Source organism: Columba livia, chromosome 16, assembly GCF_036013475.1.
Source record: "Columba livia isolate bColLiv1 breed racing homer chromosome 16, bColLiv1.pat.W.v2, whole genome shotgun sequence".
NCBI lineage: Eukaryota > Metazoa > Chordata > Aves > Columbiformes > Columbidae > Columba > Columba livia.
In genome coordinates, this window is record NC_088617.1 from 5,519,544 (window position 1) to 5,537,501 (window position 17,958).

General features: G+C 60.5%; 2 protein-coding genes across 3 annotated transcripts; one reads left to right on the forward strand and one right to left on the reverse strand.

The window, feature by feature from the left end:
• Positions 1 to 119: 119 nt before the first annotated feature.
• On the reverse strand, positions 120 to 11,710 carry PCIF1 (phosphorylated CTD interacting factor 1). Of its 2 annotated transcripts, XM_065032045.1 has the most exons (18): positions 11,551 to 11,710; positions 11,222 to 11,327; positions 10,560 to 10,705; positions 8,690 to 8,828; positions 8,416 to 8,540; positions 7,847 to 7,984; positions 7,325 to 7,455; positions 6,933 to 7,087; positions 6,552 to 6,699; positions 6,266 to 6,349; positions 5,429 to 5,528; positions 5,128 to 5,290; positions 3,932 to 4,104; positions 3,405 to 3,491; positions 2,739 to 2,923; positions 2,255 to 2,348; positions 1,881 to 2,056; positions 120 to 1,168 (listed from the first exon to the last, which is right to left on the reverse strand). In XM_065032045.1, the coding sequence occupies exons 4-18, from the start codon at positions 8,811 to 8,813 to the stop codon at positions 928 to 930; spliced, it is 2,124 nt and encodes a 707-aa protein (XP_064888117.1). In that variant the 5' UTR covers positions 8,814 to 8,828; positions 10,560 to 10,705; positions 11,222 to 11,327; positions 11,551 to 11,710; the 3' UTR covers positions 120 to 927. The 2 variants fall into 2 exon arrangements, with proteins under 2 accessions (XP_064888117.1, XP_064888116.1); XM_065032044.1 differs by lacking the exon at positions 10,560 to 10,705.
• Positions 11,711 to 13,528: 1,818 nt separating this feature from the next.
• On the forward strand, positions 13,529 to 17,921 carry PLTP (phospholipid transfer protein). Its single transcript, XM_005499520.3, has 16 exons — positions 13,529 to 13,854; positions 14,530 to 14,642; positions 14,846 to 14,945; positions 15,018 to 15,146; positions 15,274 to 15,429; positions 15,537 to 15,600; positions 15,717 to 15,780; positions 15,878 to 15,969; positions 16,104 to 16,280; positions 16,435 to 16,494; positions 16,588 to 16,749; positions 16,916 to 16,983; positions 17,061 to 17,103; positions 17,253 to 17,316; positions 17,397 to 17,473; positions 17,576 to 17,921. The coding sequence occupies exons 2-16, from the start codon at positions 14,537 to 14,539 to the stop codon at positions 17,729 to 17,731; spliced, it is 1,518 nt and encodes a 505-aa protein (XP_005499577.2). The 5' UTR covers positions 13,529 to 13,854; positions 14,530 to 14,536; the 3' UTR covers positions 17,732 to 17,921.
• Positions 17,922 to 17,958: the final 37 nt, after the last annotated feature.

Sequence of the window (17,958 nt, forward strand, 5' to 3'; positions counted from 1 at the left end):
GAATGGGTCCGATGCCAGGTAGTTCTGCAAAAAAAACCCAATATTTTTCTTTCTTTCAGCCAGAGTGAGACAGGGGTGAGGGCAGGGGGTGACCAGGAAGGAAAGGCAGGAACACGGGGCAGAGCTGTATGCTGGTTTTTAATGTTCCTAAGAACTAGGAAACAGAAATCAAAAATAGACTTTGCTCTTCTTGATAAAAGTAATAAAATGGTTAGCGGTGTTAAATTAATCCTTACAAAACAAAACCCAAGGAGGTTAAATAAAGCCCAGAGGCTCCGCATAAAAACCACAATGGCTACAAAACAGCTGCAAAGACATCTTTACACACCAAAGAAACTCCTCTGCTCCGCTCCTCCCCTCTACGGTACACAGCGTCGGCGAACACGGGACTCACACACGTGGGAAAGAAACACGGATGCGATGGGAGCGGCCCTGCCAGGAGCACGGGCGCCGCGGACACAACTATTTACACTATGGACACGGAGCTGTGCTGGTTCCGGCCCGGCCGCGGGAGCCCCCAGGCTCTGTCCATCCTTCTCCCGCCAGTGCCAGCTGCGGCAGCTGCTGGGGCCCCTCCAGCCGCGGCGCTGAGCGCTCGCGCTTGCCATCCGTCCCTCCGTCTGTCCTGACGTCCTTCCACCCATGTGTCCCATCTCCAGCGGCCCCTTCCCTTGGCTCCAGCATGGAACAGGCCGCCAGCTCCTCCTGCTGCGCCGGTTCCCTGCTCTGGGGTGGGAGATGCAGCCTCCTCCCCTTGGGCAGCCAGACGCTCCTGGTGCTCCCGCGTGCAGTTCGCAGGGAAAGCAGGTGCCGCAGAGCTGCTGCAGAGTCCCCGGGCCGGCGCTGCACTGCCAGCAGTCTCTCCGCCGCCCGACCGGCCTCCTCGGGGCCGCCAGCACCTCCCCTGCTGCCTCGCACCTCCCCGCCTTAGTTGGGGTTTGTCTCCCGGCTGCTGCTTTGCTCTCGGCCCAGCTCCCGCTCTTTGTCTGCTGTGGAGGAGGAGGAAGAGGATGAGGAGGAGGAGGAGCTGAGGGTCCGGCCTGAATGCTTGTAGGCTGCAACGAGCTCCTGTAGCCGCTCCGGTGTGGGCTCCCACTTGGCGAAGCCGGCGCTGTTCTGCAGGAAGAGGACGGCTGTGTTGTGCACAGCCTTGTAGTACATCTCCTCCCTGCAAAGGAACACAACAGGCACTTGGCATCTCCCAGCCTCGACATCACACAACTGCCACCCAGACCTGCCTCCTCACACCCCCTCCTCCTCCTCCTGCACGCTGTGTTTAGGACAAGTATTTGTCTCTGTCTCATTTTCCCTCAGTATCCTGAGGAACAGAACAGGCAGAGAGCAGCCTCGGGCACTTCTGAGTAAAGGCTGAGGCTTGCAGACTTTCAGAGAAGAAGCACTGAAGCTGCACAGCCGTGATGCTCCCTACCAGCACACGTGCTGGGACACCACTGTCCCTGCAGGAGACTGCGCTTGTTGCTTAAACAAGTTGCTTGACCAGCAGAGCAACAGCCAGGCTGCTCCGCTGAGAACCAAGATCCACACTGTCTCCTGCTCTGCCTGCCCTGAGTGACAGAGCCCAGTGCCGCAGCACCGGCTGGCGCGGCTGCCTCCCGGGCTGGGGGGCACAGACGTCCCTGCAACACTGCACTGTAACCCAAGGAATACGCCACTCGTGAGCCTGTTGTCAGTGAAATCCTTCAGTAATCAGTAAACAAACATGAAATTCACACCACCCTGTACACCTGTCTAAAAACTCCAGGGTGACTGTGTTTTTCCTTGCCTGCTCCTGCTTCCCATCAGTTTCAACCTGGGACAGGATACTTCTGTCACACGGCTCCTGAAACGCACCCCCAGAAGGAGCCGAGAAAAAGCCCTACTTTTTGCAGACGTGCTGAGACCCGCTGCGGTACTCGTGATCAAAGGCTGGCAGGATGAGCTGGTGCCGTTTGAACTTGCTCTGCTCCATGCGGGTCAGCGCTGGTGTCGGAGGGTCCCGCCACTCGGGGATGAAGACGATGAAGGAGAGCGGCTCGCTGGAGTTCTCCAACAGTTTCTAGTTCAATGAGAAAAGAATCATCTCAGCACTGGCTGAGCAACGACGCGTCTCACAAGTTCTACTGAAAGGAACGTTTCTGGTTCTTGAGCGGCACCACAGCCGTCACCGGCCTTTGCCTTTATGTGACAGCCCTGCTGGGGAGAGCACCGTCTGCACGGCTCCCTTCAGAACAGCCCCACAGGGCAGTGAACTTACCTCAAAGTGAGAGACCATGGCATCCATCAGCTCCTCACAGAACGGAGGATTTGCCTCAAAAGAGCCACTTATAGGGAAGAAATCCAGGCACGGGCTGGAGGAAAAAGGCAAAGATCCCTGTCAGAGAGGCCAGAATTCTAATTTTCATGTGTTAAAAAGCATCCATTTCCTCAGAAAAGGCAGTCACACTCTCAGAAAGCCTGAACCCCCGGACTGGGGACACACTCGGCCTATGGTCACTAGAAGTGACAGCTGATTCAAGCTGCCCAGCCCTCCCGTTCTTCAGAACACAGGCACACGCTGTTAGACCCCAAACTGTGTCACTGCAGGGACCAGAGCTGCACAGCCAGACTAATGGCACCCTGGGCGGCTCACACGCGCTGCCTGAGGCAGCCGGGAGCAGCCCGCACACGCCAGCTCCCGCCCCGAGCCACTGCATGGGCATGCACCCACGGAGAACATGGCAACACAACGTAAGACTCACCCCCTGGATCCAAAATACCCGTCTGTATCCAAGAAGGCCGAACAGTACTGTTTAAAATAGCAATTCAGGGGCGAGGCAAAGCATTCAAAACTCACTCCAAAGAGCTTGTGAAGGGCTTCGAAGACATGCACGGGCAGAGCCCCCTGCAGACCAGTCCCTTCGTACAGCCCCACGCCGAACATCATCTGGGGAGAGCAAACCCCGTCAGCCGCGCCCACGCTGCTCTGCCGCTCCCTCCAGAGCACAGCCCCAGGCCACAGGGCTGCGCACCCACCCCCTCATCCTTTCTCAGATTCGTGTAGGTCCCCTGCACGTACCCAAGAATGCTCTTCATATGTACTCATCCAACTCAGGCCCCACAAAGCAACTGTCAATTTTCAGATCTATCCCCCAGGAGCCTTCAGCTGCCACTCAGAGCCAACAAATACTGAAGGTTTCTTTCATAAAAATTTATTTTTACCCCCTCTGAGATCTCCTGTGAGGACCACAACTGCTGCCCAGTCCGCAGTCCTACCTCAAAACACAAAGAGCAGACCACAGACCCAGTTCAAGCCCCGTTTTGCATCAGCCCCCAGAGCTGTGGGCCCCTGCAGAGCAAAGCCTACTCATTCAGCTCCCACTATGATCGGGGCTTTCTGATGTTTCACAGTTGCAGTGAGACGGTACCTGGTATCGACGCAGAAGGCACCAAACCCTGGGCAGAAACTTTTCAAAGCCAGAGTCATCAATGCAACTGTACCGATAGAGGAGCCACTGGAAGAGAAAGCCCAGCCATGAAACAGAGAATGAGCAGACAAGACAGCACCCGAACCCCAGGACATGGAAAGGACACCAAGGGACACGAGGAGCAGGCGGGGCTCTGCGTGGTGGCACATCTGCCTTCGCCGTTGGGGGAATGAGTGTGAATGAATGTACCCCACCAGCGTGTGTCCTGGCAAGAGCTGCAGTGCCACCAGTGTGACCGTCTCTGCGGCGCAGCCCGTACCCAAGGCACACATATTCCTGCGAGTGTTCCCAACAGAACCCCAACCCTGACTGAGGCTCCTCATTTCTGCTCTGGGAGCAGCGTCTGAACCCCTGCCAGCTCAGCGCCCCGTCCCTCCGCAGTCCCTCCTCTCAGAGGACACACAGAGGCGACATCTCTGACCAGCACAGCTGGTGACGAGTCCTGTGGGACGCGCATCAGCCCTTACCAGCTTGCTGAAGTAGTTGCGGCTCACTTTGACCATCTCCCCCTTGTACCGCACACATGCCACGTTGTTCTCCATGTGCATCTCCACGCTGGGCAGCGGCGGCGAGGGGATGGCCAGTCGCACTGGGTAACAGTACACGAGCCTGTCCTGGACCTCGGGAGCTTCCACCTCAGCTATGGAGAGCAAAGGGAGAGGAGCCCATCAGGATCCAGGGACATTTGGGACAGCTTCCTTCCACCTCAAAACATGTGGTAACAGAATAGGGCTGAGGAGCAGACTGGTCACCCCAAACCACTGCTGTGATCCTCCGCAGACCCTGTAGGCAGCTACCGAGGTTCAGAGCCGATTTCCCAAACTTATTCCATCACCCACTGCCAGAGCACAGGACCCATTTCACAGTACGTCTCCATCTCTTACACAGATCTGTAGCCTGTACACAACCATTCCAGCAGCATGAGGCACGCTCCAGACAAGTAAAATGCTCTCCTTGTCATTAACGTTACTATTTCAGTTTAACCCAAACTCATCCGAAGCACAATAAATATTCCCGGGCTGTCAAGTGTGGAGAGGTGGGACCCCAAACGGAAACAGACTAACAGAATGGGAGTAATCAAAGAGGCAGGGACCACAGAAGAAGGAAAAGGTGACTAGAGGCAGAACTACAGACATAAACTAGGAAGAGAATAGAAAAAAAGATCACGGAACATGAATCCTCTGTTGGGAAAGGAAGAGGGTGCATGGTGACACGCTGGGAGGCTGGGGAGTGCAGCAGGTGCTTGGAACCCCAGAAACATGGCAAAGGAGAGTACACAGAGGAGAGGGCTTGGCATTGGGGAGTGCCAGCTGTCCTCAGGAAACCCTGCAGCAGCAGAGCAAAAACCCACAGTCCGGGTAAACGAACTAACGCCCGTTCAGTGTGCTCAGCTCCTAACGAGCTACGTCATCCTGACAAATCACAAATTCATATTTGATATTCCAGCTGGTAACTGTACCTGAGGGAACACACCTTGCCGCTGCACAGGCGCTGAGTGGCTGGCAGCTCCGGCCTGCGCTGAACCAGCGATTTCCAGCACCACAATCTCAGCCTGGTGTGCTCAGCGCAGCCCCACAGCTACTGCTGTCTGCGTGGGACATGCTGAGCGCGGTTTTACACCACAGCGCTGCGGCCCTACAGCTCCCCAGAGCTGGCTGCGTACCAGATATATTGTTCTCTTTGAGGATGGCGAGATGCTTCTCCCGGATCCGCTTGACGTATTCGAGGGATATGTAGTAGATCTTACTGCAGATGCCTTCCACAGAGTCCTTTGCTGCCGCAGACACATGGGGCCCGCACTGCTTGCGTAAGTGCTCCAGGCGATCCTGCGGAACGACACCAGAGTCCCTCACACAACCTGCGCTGCCTGCAGCGGTGCAGTCTGCGTGCCACTGCCACTCCCACGTCACGGAGCCAAGGGAAACCCCCAGATCCCTGCACCACTGCCCAGCAGAGACACTGACCATATAGTCCTCCTTTGAGGCAGAATGGTCCCGCCGCAGCCAGCTGAAGGTGTCCTCCACGTTCCACTTCACCACCTTCCTGCTGTCCGGTGAAGCACTCCTGCACAACACAGAAGTAAAATTTAACCCACGGCAGCGTGTTCCACCCCGGCACCAGCCTTCTGCCAGCGGGGAACACGGCTGCAGGCACTTCCCCAAGGCCCTGCCGCTCTCCCCTGGGCCTCTGGAAGGTGCTTCCAGACACTTGTAGGACAAGTGACTGTCATGTTCTCTCCAAAACACCGTGCAGCTGCCCATGGTCCTGTCTGCAACAGGAGAGGCAGGGAAAGCACCGACCCACCACAGAAACAGCCCACCGGGATCTTGCCTCTCATTTTCAAATGTGGTCATTGGCAGGAGCTTCTGACTCTGAGAGAACTACCCTGTTAATAAGCTTTTTATTCTCCCCACGTTTCCCCTGCAGAACTTGTCAGAAAAAACACGCATGGTACAACAAAACACCACTCTGAGCTTGTTGCTCTTTAATAGCAGCAAGCGCCCAAGCACCATTTGTCTTTTTTTCTCAGGGATAAATGACAGAAGGCATTTCCATGTCCAGTATTTCACAGATTCTCACGTCCCTCTATACATTAATCTTTTCAACATTAGCTTTTATTGTAACGTGACTATCAACAGATGACTCCAGCGCTATTTTTTTGTTGTGTACATTCCTAGCTCTGCTTTTCCTCAATAAGATGATGACCAGCACTGAATAAGGTGGGATCCAGCAGACTCTTCTCCACGTCCCCCTAACCTTTTTCTCTGTTCTGAACACGACAGTACTGTGAGAAATCCCACCTGGACTCAATCAGCCGTTTTGCAGCCTCGGCGTACTTGAAGAGCAGCCTCTTGGCTTCCTCACGGAACTTGATTCTGGACAACCTGCGGGAAGTGTAAATTCAAATGCATCAGTTCCAGAGCTGCCAACAAGGTGTGCAGGTGGGTCCAGGTCCCAAACTTACACCACCAGTACCCTACCAATTACCCAGTGCGTGCAAAACACAAAAGCACAGAACTGCAGCAGGGAAATCACTGGACTAGCCCAAGACAAAACCACTGCAGCAAGGTGCCCTTTGAACAGTACCTGATGGGAATGTCATTCATGATCTCTCTGAACATGGAAGGAGACACCACTGGCTCGCAGTCACTCGGTAAAAGAGGATCTGTCCCTTTGTCAACCACCTTCCTTTCCAACATCCAGCGATTAAAGGACTCCCTTGGGGGGTCAATCCCTGGAGCAGCACAGGAAAAGGGTCGCATCAATACCACAAAGAGATGCCCAGAAGCTCTGACAAGGACCATCATGTTGGAGTTTGGCCCAATGAGTTCATAACTGACAGTGTGACAGAGTACAACCATCACAAAAAAGAGATCACAAGGACAAGACAGATGCTAACCAGAAGGAAAAACCCCACAGAACTGCAGGACTGATAAGACCAATAAGGGGAGCCCAGCAGAAACTCACCTTCTCGCTGCTGGCAGAGCTCACGATAATGCTGCCGCAGCTTGAGAATGAGCTGCGATCGAAGCAGCTCCACCTCGGGGTGTGGAGAAAGCACTTCGGATGGTGCTCTCTGCTTAATCACCGCGTTTGTCTGAATATCCAGGTCCCAGTATACTCTATGGCAGAAACAAATGTCATCAGGATGGCCAGATCACTGGCTAATTATCAAATGTTACTTCTAAAGATGCCTCCTGGGGCTGTTTCACCAGTCAGGAAATGGAACGATCAAGGCCCCTTACAAAGACACAGGGGGATGTTACAACCCTCGAGTTCTCCTTCAAAGATGTCTGGAAAACCACATGTCTCTAACCTACCACCAAGAAAAGAATGGGAGACAAACAGAGACAACTCACTCAGTTGGTCGTAGCAGAGCTGCCTGCTGTTTATCTTCAGGTGAAACACACCACGCCTTCAAAACTGAGGTGCCTGGAACGCTGGGAGAGCTGGGGACGGACTGAGCAGCTGTGTTCCCTGGGACATCCGCCTGCACGTGTAAAAGCTGAGTTACTGCCGCGCAGAGACACGTAGAGGGAAGCAGCCCCATGCAGCCAACGATCCTGCACCCGTACTCCACCCAGGACACCTCGCTCGCCTGCTGCTGGTGTCAGTTACGATGGACGTGCAAGCGACCGCAGTTCTCAGCCACAATCTGTGACCTCCCAACTCCCACACTCCGCCCCCAGCTGCAAGAGAAACGGCTGCTGGGCAGCACCTGAGTCTGCTCCCACTTTTACACTGCCAGCTGTCACAGCTGGAGTTGTGCTGTGGTGCCCTGACCTCGCATAGTTCAAAAAAACAGGTCCAGGTTCCAAACCCCCCAGGTTTTAGTTTGAGCACAATCCTTAAGCTTATTTGTTGCAAAACACCAGACCCACCTTGGGCTTTTTCATACTGTTGCTGCTCAGTGGAACCTCCTCAGAGAATCTCCTCTTCCTCTGCTTGCTCTCCAGGGAGGCATCGATCATTCCACCTTCCAGGGGCATCGGGGCCGCATTCAGTCCCAGAGGGTCTGACTGTGAGTGTCCAAACAACGACACGTTAGCTCATCCGCTGCCACCACAGAGTCCCAAAGTTCTCTTAACCACCCATTTCACTGCCACAGACACCCACATAGATAGAAAACTAGACACAAATACACCTGCAGAAAGCCAAAAAGTTCTCTTCTAGACCTGTGCCTGTAGGCTTTTTTTCTTTTTTAATATTTAGATGAGAAAATTGCAACACAACATCCCCAGGCTGAGTGTTCTCTGCGCAGTGCACTGCACCTCAACAGCACAGCCTGAGCGTGTGCCTGACAGAGGAACATTTCCCCAATCCAGCTGGAGGATGGACTCGGCCAGGGGTTCAGAGGGCAGACAAGACCCTCCCACAGGGGCCACCTGGAGTCCACGGACCATGGCCACTGCCCCCACAGAACAGCCCTGAGAGACAAATCCTTACTCACAATCACATCGTGCTGCCCCAGCACGGGCATTTCCCACAGGGACTGGTTAGTGAAGCGGTTGAAGTAGTATGGGCGGTTCTCCCGCTTGCTCCAGCACTTCTCCCAGCCAGCCTGCACCAGCTCATCTGCAGGGACAGAAAGAGTCAGGACTGCTCTCCAGCTCGCCAGTACCGCCACACGTGCCCTGTCCAGCCCCGCTCAGTGCCCGTGTCCCCCCTCCCCGCACCAGGGCCCCACAGACCCTGTGCTGGGACCCCAAAAGCAGGGTGGGCACCTGGCAGGTCCTGCACCAGGCGCATGGGTTTGGGGGAGCTGGGCTGGTTCTGGTTAGAGGTGCCGGGTGAGTGACTCATGAGAGACGCTTCCTCTGCGGGGCTTCCGTGATTCTCATTGGCCATTTCTCAGCAACCGCACTAGAGGAAAACAGACGTAAAATCTGCATTACAGCAGGAAAGATCCCAGATCCACTTGGCCACTCAGCTGCACCACTACACATTCATTCTGACAATAACACAGCGTTTGAACACGCAAAACAGCACCTAAGTCATGAAAAATACCCGTTATTCCAGATCCAGCTGGCTGGGAGGAATGAGGAGCTTTAAACGGTGCCAGCCAGGGAGTTCTTCGGGCCAGCATTCCAAATACTCACTATTCAGCTACATCTCTCCCAGACGTGCAGCACGTGGTCCCACACACTCAGACTGAGAGCATGAAAAATAAACCACGCTCCTCTGTGAACACGTGCCATCTTCTGCCACACTGGCACTGCTCCGGCCCTACCTGACCCGCTACTCTCAGAGACAGCTTAAACCAGTGATAACACACACATAACTGCACGGAATTGAAACAAAAGACTTGTATTTAAAAAACTGCTATATAAAATATCATTAGTGCTTGAACTATCATAGTGCTCTGAACTTGTGGGTTCAGAGAACCACAGGGTTGGAGTCAGGATTTTCCCCTGTAAGGCCTCAGCCAGGTTCTTTTAGCCTTTGGTAACTTTATCATCTGCATAACAACAGTTATGCAAAAAAAGGTCTGTTGAAACAATAAAACTCATGTTAATCATAATTTAAGGCTGCCAGCTGGAGAGAAGCAGCCCGTCTTTTCCTCTCTTAGTCACCACTCTTCCCCCCCGGGGAAGTTTCTGAAACGGCACTGCAAATCACTCCTGCCCGCAGATACAACGGCAATGAACTGGGGGGAAACACGGCATTTTAAGTAATTACTATCTAATTCAGTTACTCAATTCTGTTCAGGCCTTTGCAGACACCCTACACAACACCCAAGTTGGGGCTGCAGCAGCACAGTCTCATGCACAGAGTGTGTTTTCAACAGCAGGTTGGTACAGCAGCTCTTAAGTAACAACCCAGGTTTGGTTTGCATGCTGAGTTATTTTGGATTTATTCTCCCTTGCTCCTCTTGCTGCCCATAACAATTCTGCCAACTGTTCCAGAGGAGAAGGGCTGGAGCTGACAGTGATCAAGGATCAACAGGCGCCCGCTCAGCGTCTGTTCGGCTGTGGAACCGGTGCTGCTGGCTGGGCTGGGGCACTTGGCCCTTCCAGCCCCTCGGGAGCCGCTCCCAGCCCCGCAGGCAGGCTGAGCAGGGACAGCGGGACTGCGTGAACCTGGAGTTCGGTCTCTGCTCAGAGCAGGCAGATAACGATAACCGAGCCTACAGGCAACAGCAGCTGCTACAGCGTGAACCAGTGCAACCATTTACTGCCTCAGCAGGTGAGTGCTGCGCAATGTTTGCTCACACTCGCTCCCCTGGGAGCTCCAGCCCCCTGTGCTCTCTGCAGCCCCCTCACTGCAGTCAGTGCCCAGAGCGCAGCCCAGGAGCCCAGTCAGCCCTGCGGCAGCAGCGGGACGGGGTCAGGGTGTCAGAGGGACCCTGCGGCAGCAGCGCTGCCTGGGCAGCAGCTTTGGGAGGACGTGTTCGGAGCCCCTCCCCAAAACCAACGCAGACGTGCACGTGCTGATGGGTCCTGCACATCACACAGACACAATAATGAACCAGTACATACTGATGGACCAGACCTCCCCAGGTGGGGATGTACAGGGATGTATTCTGAGAAGTTACAAACAGCACTGGTGAGCAATACCCTCCGGACAGGACAGACACGAGCTGCAGCTCCTCACCAGCGGTTTTCAACGCTGATCAATAAAACCAGCTGTCAAACAGCGTTCACTGGCTTTGTCTTCACCCACTTAAACTAGAATGGTGAAGTAGAAGTTTTATCACTTGATCAGTGTTGATGAGTATTAAAACCAAGTACCTTGAAGATCTGGGAAAAAGAAAAAAGCAAACTAAGGGGACAGAGGCAACTCTACTTTTATGTAACTAGTACTGGCACTTTAGATAGCGAAAGGGAGCTAGGGTGAGCATTTTGCAGTGATGAGGGTGTTGTTTTCATACACCACAGCAACACACGCAGGCAGAGCCCGCACGGTGAACAGGCACGCAGTAAAGAGTGCAGCAAACGGGATCACTACGTGTTCCCACAGCAGCAAGCGGGACCTTACACCAGCCACCAGCCAACAGCCGAGGCAGGGCAGCGGCAGCCCCGGGACACAGCCAAGGGCTGCCCCGGCGGGCTGGAGCGGGACTGGGGCAACGGGCCCGTGTGTGCCGGGGCCAGCCCACTGCCGGGCAGCGCGGAGGCAGCCTGCGGGGCTGCGCTCCCGGCGGCGGCGGGACCGGCGGGCAGCCCGGGACAAAGGGGTCCGGCGAGTGCGGAGCGGAGGCGGCTCTGACAGCTGTGCCGGCGGGACGGGAGGAGCCCGGGGCGGGCGGTACTTACGGGGCCGGGCTGCCTGGCGGGACGCGGGGCCGTCGCTCCGTGCTGGCCGCTGGCGCGCCGGGGCCGCATCCTCATAGCGGGGCGTCCCGCTGGCCCGCGGGGGCCGCTGCGGAGACACGAGCCCGTTACGGCGCCGCGGGGAGGAGCCGGCGGGCGTGCGCAGGCGCGGCGGCGGGAGCGCGGGGCCCAGCGCAGCGGCGGCGGCGGCCGCGCTCTAAGATGGCGGCCGCGGGCCTGCGCCGCCTCCCGCCCGTCGCCCGCACGCCACCGTCCTCCCCACCACCTCCCTCCCTCCGGGCCGGGCCGGGGGGCGCGGGAGCGCCGCTTACCTGGGCGCGAGGTCGGGGACTGCAGGCACCGGGCACCGCCGCGTCTCCCGCCGCCGCCCCACCTCCGCCTCGCCCGCCCCGCCGCCGCCATCTTGCGCCGGGACCGCGGGCCGCGGGTGCGCAGGCGCGGGGCCGCCCCGCCCTCAGCACTGCGCAGGCGCCGCCGCGCGGCCGTACTCCTGCACATGCGCACTCGCGGCGCGCCCCGGCCCGGCGGCAGAGCGGCTGCGCGGTCCCTGGCCCGCGCCCTTCGGCGGCCGGGGCCGCGCACGCGCGGAGGAGGACGGAGGCCCCGCCCGCCCCGGCGCCATCTTTGGTTTGGCGCGGCGGCCCCGCCCCGCTGTGGGCACGGCCCGGGCGGCCCGTCGGCGCCGCCGCTATTTCTGGCCGCGCAGCCTGTCATTGCGGGCCGGCCCGCCCGCCGCGGGCGGCTCCGGCACGGGGAGGGCGAGCCCGCGGCCGCCAGCAAAAGGCCCTTTGAAGTGGGGCGGCGCCGGGCGGAGCGCGCCCGAAGGCGGCGGCAGCGGCTTGATGTGCCGGCGGCTGGCGGCCCGGCCGGGCCCGCCGCGGGAATCTACACGGCCCCTCCCCCGCCCCGGGCGCCGCGGGTGCCGAGCGCCCGCTGGCAGGGGCGGCTCCGGGACCTCCCGCCCGCACGGCCCCGACGCTCCTTGGGTCATCTGGCCACGGTGCTCGGGTGCCGGAACGGCCGGCGCGCAGTGCCGGGGGTGTGTGCCCCGGAGTGTGCCCGGCCGTGCCGGTGTGTGTGCCGGTGTGTGCCCGCCCCTGTGCGCGCCCCGAACAGCCGTTGCGGCCGGGGCTGCCCCGCTCGGTGTCCGGCCGTGGCGCACCCCGCTCCCTGCTCCGATGCACCCTCTCTGTTCCCCCCGGTCTGGCGGGGCAGACGGGAGCCGCCCGCCCGCAGCTCAGGGCGGGCTGGGGGACACGGGCGGAGACGGGGCTGCTACTGAGTCCTGTCCCCTGCCAGGCTGGGCCAGTTCCTGGGGGGCCGCAGGAGCCCCTGCCGCGGGCCCGCGCCCCGCAGCCGCCCCTGTCCTGCCGCGGGGCCCGCGGGCTCGGCTCGCCGCGCGGACAACGACCAGCGCTGTGTCCCGGACCCTTGGGGACGGACCGGGCTGCCGCGGGACCGACACCCCCGGCCGCAGGGCCCCGTCCTGTCCTTTGCCTCAGCATCCCCGGCCCGGCTCTCCGGCGGTTCCCGGGAAGCAGCCCGACCTGCGGCTCAGCCGCGAGTCCTGCCCTCTGCTCCGGGAGCAGCGGGGTCAGCTTTGCATTAGTGCTGGCAAAGCACTTCTGGGGAACAAGTGCTGTGTAAGCATGAAGCCTCCGGGCTGCCCCGCGTCCGGCACTCGCAGCTCACGCAGCTCCGCTGCCCCCGGCACCGGGAACTGCCCGGAGCGCCCGGGGCTGGCCCGGACCGAGCCCTGTCCTCTGGCCTGGGGCAGAGAGGACACTGCGGAGGGACAACGAGACGGGGGACAGCGAGAGGCCTCGAGCGGGGGAGGGTTAGAGCAGGGGCAGCCCCTCGTCTGTTCCGGGACAAGCAGCGGCCCGAGGAGCTGGCGGTTCTCTCCGTGCCGGGATGCAAGGCCGGGATGGAGCAGGACGGCAGCGCGGGCACAGCTGGGACACTGGCAGTGCCTCTGGCGGTGCCACCAGTCCGATTCCGGCCAGGCTGGTGCAGGCTGAGGCAGGTCCTGCAGCCCCCGAGCTGCCCGGCCACACCAGCGCCGAGGATCCGGCAGCTTCAGCATCGTCTGCGCCCGGGGTTCGGGTCACAGATGGGCACAAACAGCGCCCAGCATCCCGGGGCGGGGTGGCCCTTGTTGGGCTCAGACCCGGCACAGCCCCCGGGCAGGGCTGGGGCGGGCAGGGGGAGCCGGAAGCTCCGTGATGCACACGGGGGTCTGCCCCGACGTGAGGGACCCCGTTTGCCTCCCGAGCCCTGCGGGTACCGGGGAGGCCCAGGGACGGGATCGTGCGGGACCCGGGCGCGGTGCCCGCGGTGGGGAGGAGGGCGGGTGCGGTGTGTGAGCAGCCCGCTGTTGGGACGGAGCTGGCAGGCGGCCGGGGCTCAGCGGGCAGCCGGGCTCAGCGCCGCAGACCTGCATCCTCCCCGTCCCGCTGTCTCCTCCCAGCTGTGGGCTTGCGAGGAGTGGCGGCTGGAGGGGGATATAAAGGCAGGGGAACCTCAGCCAGCCCAAAGAAACTCCTGGAGCTCCTGTGTTCTCCCTCCCTCCCTTCACGTGATTCAGCCTCCCCCAGCCGAGCACAAGCCTCCCTGTAAGTACGGAGCAGAGCTGAGCAGGCGAACCCCCCGTACCCCACTCTGCACACAGCGCGGGGGGACGGCGGCTGCAGGCACTGGCAGGAGGGTCCCCGGCCTCCTGTGCAGAGCCCTGGGGGGAAATGCTGTGTGGGGACCCGGGGCCGTCCCCAGCCCCGCAGGCGGCTCTGCCTGTTGCTGCGGGATGAACAGGCTCCGGCTGCCGGCCCAGCCCGCGGGCAGGCGGTGCATCCCACAGCAGTGGGCCTGGGGGGGCCGGGGGACAGCCCCACAGGAAAGGGATCCCTTCTCTGGGGTGCTGGGGCTCCCTGGGGCTGCACCAGCACATGCTGGGCTCACCTCGCTGGGCGGTTTTGGGAGCTGGTGTGTGCAGGGCAGGTCAGGATGGTGCTGGGTGGCAGGGGGTGTCCCCAGGAGCTGTGGGACCCCACGGGCCCCATGTGGGGGCTTGTGTACAGCACCCCAGGGTGGGGCTGTGCCACTCATGGATGCTGAGCCATAGGGGGTTCGGGCATGGAGACCTGTGCATCACCGTGAGGTTTTGGGGTGTGGGAACCAGCCCCCACCCCGGGGCTGCAAGCAGGTTGGGCAACAGCCACCCCCGCAGTGTTCCCAGTGTCACTGTGAGCCCCTCCAGGCCAGCCGTTGCTGCCCCTGCGCTCTGTCCCTAGGTGTGCGATGGCTGCCAGCCGCTGCCTCCTGCTCCTCCTGCCCTGGCTGGTGGTGGCCCCTCACAGCCCCCCTGGCTGCAAGATCCGGATCACGTCTGCGGGGCTGGAGCTGGGTAAGGGGCTGCAGGAGAGGCATGTTGGGCCCCACTTCTGGGTCTGCGCTGGGGGAGGCAGCCAGTGGGGAGGCAGCCGGTGAGGACCCTGCCTGCCCCGCCTGCACCTGAGGCGGCCAGAGGGGGCTGAGATCTGGTGGGGTCGGTGCTGCTGAGGGCAGCCCAGCCAGCGGTGGCCAGCCCAGGCTCGCTTTGCTCTGCAGTGAAGCAGGAGGGGCTGCGCTTCGTGGAGCAGGAGCTGCAGAACATCACCGTGTCGGACCTGCATGGGAAGGAGGGGCCGTTCCACTACAACATCAGCCAGTGAGTGCTGCCAGTGCCTTAGGCTCCCCGTGTCTGTCTGTCCATCCAACAATCTCCATCCTGTCCCCACAGGGTCAGGGTGATGGACCTGCAGCTGGCATTGTCCGACCTGCACTTCCAGCCCCAGCAGCACCTCGCCTTCGACATCAACAACGCCTCCATCAGCCTGCGCTTCCGCCGGCAGCTGCTCTACTGGTTCTTGTGAGCTGACTCCCGCCCCGCTCCCGGCACCAGCCTCCCCCACGGTCGGACTGTGCCCACTAGGTGCTGTGGGTGCCTTGCTGCCCCGCAGCTGTGTGCACCTCTCATTTGCTCTCCTTGCCTTCAGCTATGACATCGGGTCCATCAACGCCTCTGCAGATGGTGTCCACATCCACACGGTGCTGCAGCTGGCCAAGGACGGGGCTGGGCGTCTGAAGATCTCTAACATCACCTGCAATGCCTCCATTGCCAGAATGCACGCGGGCTTTTCGGGCACGCTTAGGTACCCCAGGCCCCTGCAGCAGCCCTGTCCTTGCCCAGCGCTGCTTTCTGCGCCCACGGGGCTGGAGGGGCCGGGCGGGGGCCACAGAGCTGCTGTGTGTCCTGCAGGAAGGTCTATGAGTTCCTGAGCACCTTCATCATCTCAGGGATGCGCTTCCTCCTCAGCCAGCAGGTACGGCTTGACAATGATGGGCGACAGCGCCTGGGGAGCCCGGCCTCAAACTGCCCCAGGCCAGGAGGAAGGTCCGGGTCCCTGATTCCCCTCTTAGCCCAGCCCTTGCCTTGCAGATCTGCCCATCCTTGGAGCACGCCAGCCTGGTGCTACTCAACTCCCTGCTGGACACGGTGCCGGGTGAGTGGGGCCAGAGGGAGGGGCCCGAACCTGCTCGCCGCAGGGAGGGCAGCGCTCAGCAGTGGCTCTGGGCACCACAGCTCATCTTCCCTGGCAGTGAGGAGCGATGTGGATGAACACATTGGGATTGACTACTCCCTCCTGCGGGATCCAGCTGTCTCCACAGACACCCTCGACCTGGACTTCAAGGTGAACAGTGGATCCTGCACTGCCAACTCTCCTTCAGCCCTGGTAGTGGCTGTGCCAGCTGCACTGCAGGCACCACTGAGCGAGCCCGGTGAGCTGCACTATGGCTGCAGAAACCGCTCCTGTTCCCTGCCCAGGGCATGTTCTTCCCCCGTGCAAGAGAGGACCAGGAGCTGGAGAACCACGCGGTGGAGCCGGTGATCAAGGAGACCGAGCGCATGGTCTACGTCGCCTTCTCCGAATACTTCTTCGACTCAGCCATGCATGCCTACTTCCAGGCAGGTGTGCTGGCCATAGAGCTCCAGGGCGAGAAGGTGAGCTGTGCCAGGACAGGCAGGTGTCTGTGGGCAGGAGGGAGGGCTGGGCTCTTCCTGCAGGGCGAGGAGCTGCATCCAGGGAGCAGCTCTACTGGGATCCACAGCAACCACTCACTCACCCTCTGGTGCTTCGGCTTCATCCTCCCTGCAGGTGCCCAAGGATCTGGAGGTTTTGCTCAGAGCCACCTTCTTTGGGACCATCTTCATGCAGGTGTGAGGAGCACCCAGCGGGATGCTCAGGGTGGCCTCGGGACAGGGCACAGCCCTGTGCAGCTCTATGTTCCCACTCACTTGCCATCCCCAGAGCCCAGCCGTGGATGCTCCCCTGCGGCTGGTGCTGCAGGCATCAGCTCCCCCCCGCTGCATCATCAAACCCTCGGGCACCTCCGTCTCTGTCTCTGCCTTCCTCAACATCTCGCTGGTGCCACCAGGTCGTCCTGCAGTCCAGCTCTCCAGCATGGCCATGGTGAGGGGCACGCAGGGCTGGGGCTCCGGCACACAAAGAGCATTTCCCACACACATGGGATAGCTCCAGTGTCCCAGAGCCAGGGGCTGGCTGGGCCATGGCACAGGAGCAGCAGCCTGGCTGCTGTGGCACCGCAGGGCTGTGGTTGAGCCCCCTCTCTCCCCAGGAGACCAAGCTGAGCGCCAAGGTGTTCCTGCAGGGGAAGGCGCTGCGTGTGCAGCTGGACCTGCGGCGGTACGGGTGTACAGGGCCTGCGGGGGCTGTGGGGAGGGACCCCCTGCACCCTGCTCACAGCTGCTCTCTCCCTGCAGGTTCCGCATCTACTCCAAGCAGTCGGCACTGGAGTCACTGGCGGTGAGCGGAGCCTCTGTGCCCAGGGTCCAGCCCCGTGCTGCTCCCCGGGCGCAGCACAGGCTTGGGGGGGCTGCGCATTGCAGGACCCCGCTTCCCGCTGGGGGCAGGCAGCTCTGCCGCTGTACTCACCCGCGTTTGCTCTCCCGCAGCTGTTCTCGCTGCAGGCGCCCCTGAAGACACTGCTGCAGTTGACCATCATGCCCATCATTAATGGTACACACCATGGCTGCCAAACAGGGGCTCGGGCAGGGGCAGGTGGGACTTGGCTTCACCGTGTCTCTCCCTCCCTGCAGAGAGGACTAAAAAGGGGGTGCAGATCCCACTGCCAGAGGGCATGGACTTCACCAAGGAGGTGGTCACCAACCACGCGGTATGTGGCGAGCACGGGTATCCCCAGCTGGGGCAGGGATCACATCCTACTGGGCAGGGCACAGTCACACCAGCCTCACATTGATCCTCTTCCCCTCTGCAGGGATTCCTCACGGTGGGAGCTGATCTCCACTTCTCCAAGGGGCTGCGGGAGGTGATTGAGAAATACCGCCCAGCCCCCACTGCCCCAGCTGAGCCCAGCACACAGCCCAGCGCAGAGCCCAGCCCAGAGCCCAGCGAGGGCCCCCGCCAGCTTTAACTCTTCTCCCCATGTGTTCCTGGACCGAGGGCAGAGCCCGGGCTGGACCCGTGAGCTGTAGGTAGGAAGCAGCTTCCCCGGTACTGCTGGCGAGGGCCCTGTGCCCAGGGAGTGGCAGCACGGTGGAGACGGCTGCTCTGGGAAGCCCTGCTGCATCTTCTCCTTATACCAATAAACCACTTCACCCCAACCCATGTGGTCTCCTTGCTCACGGTGGCCAGCACGGG

Excerpts from the sequence above, each read along its gene's own strand:
- PCIF1 (XM_065032044.1), bottom strand. The coding sequence starts at position 8,813 with ATGGCCAATGAGAATCACGGAAGCCCCGCAGAGGAAGCGTCTCTCATG. Across the intron at positions 7,985-8,415 it reads TGGGGCAGCACGATGTGATT|TCAGACCCTCTGGGACTGAA; the intron begins GTGAGTAAGGAT and ends GGACACTCACAG. Across the intron at positions 1,169-1,880 it reads TCTCAGCACGTCTGCAAAAA|GGAGGAGATGTACTACAAGG; the intron begins GTAGGGCTTTTT and ends GTTCCTTTGCAG.
- PLTP (XM_005499520.3), top strand. The coding sequence starts at position 14,537 with ATGGCTGCCAGCCGCTGCCTCCTGCTCCTCCTGCCCTGGCTGGTGGTG. Across the intron at positions 14,643-14,845 it reads GTCTGCGGGGCTGGAGCTGG|TGAAGCAGGAGGGGCTGCGC; the intron begins GTAAGGGGCTGC and ends TTTGCTCTGCAG. Across the intron at positions 14,946-15,017 it reads TTCCACTACAACATCAGCCA|GGTCAGGGTGATGGACCTGC; the intron begins GTGAGTGCTGCC and ends CTGTCCCCACAG.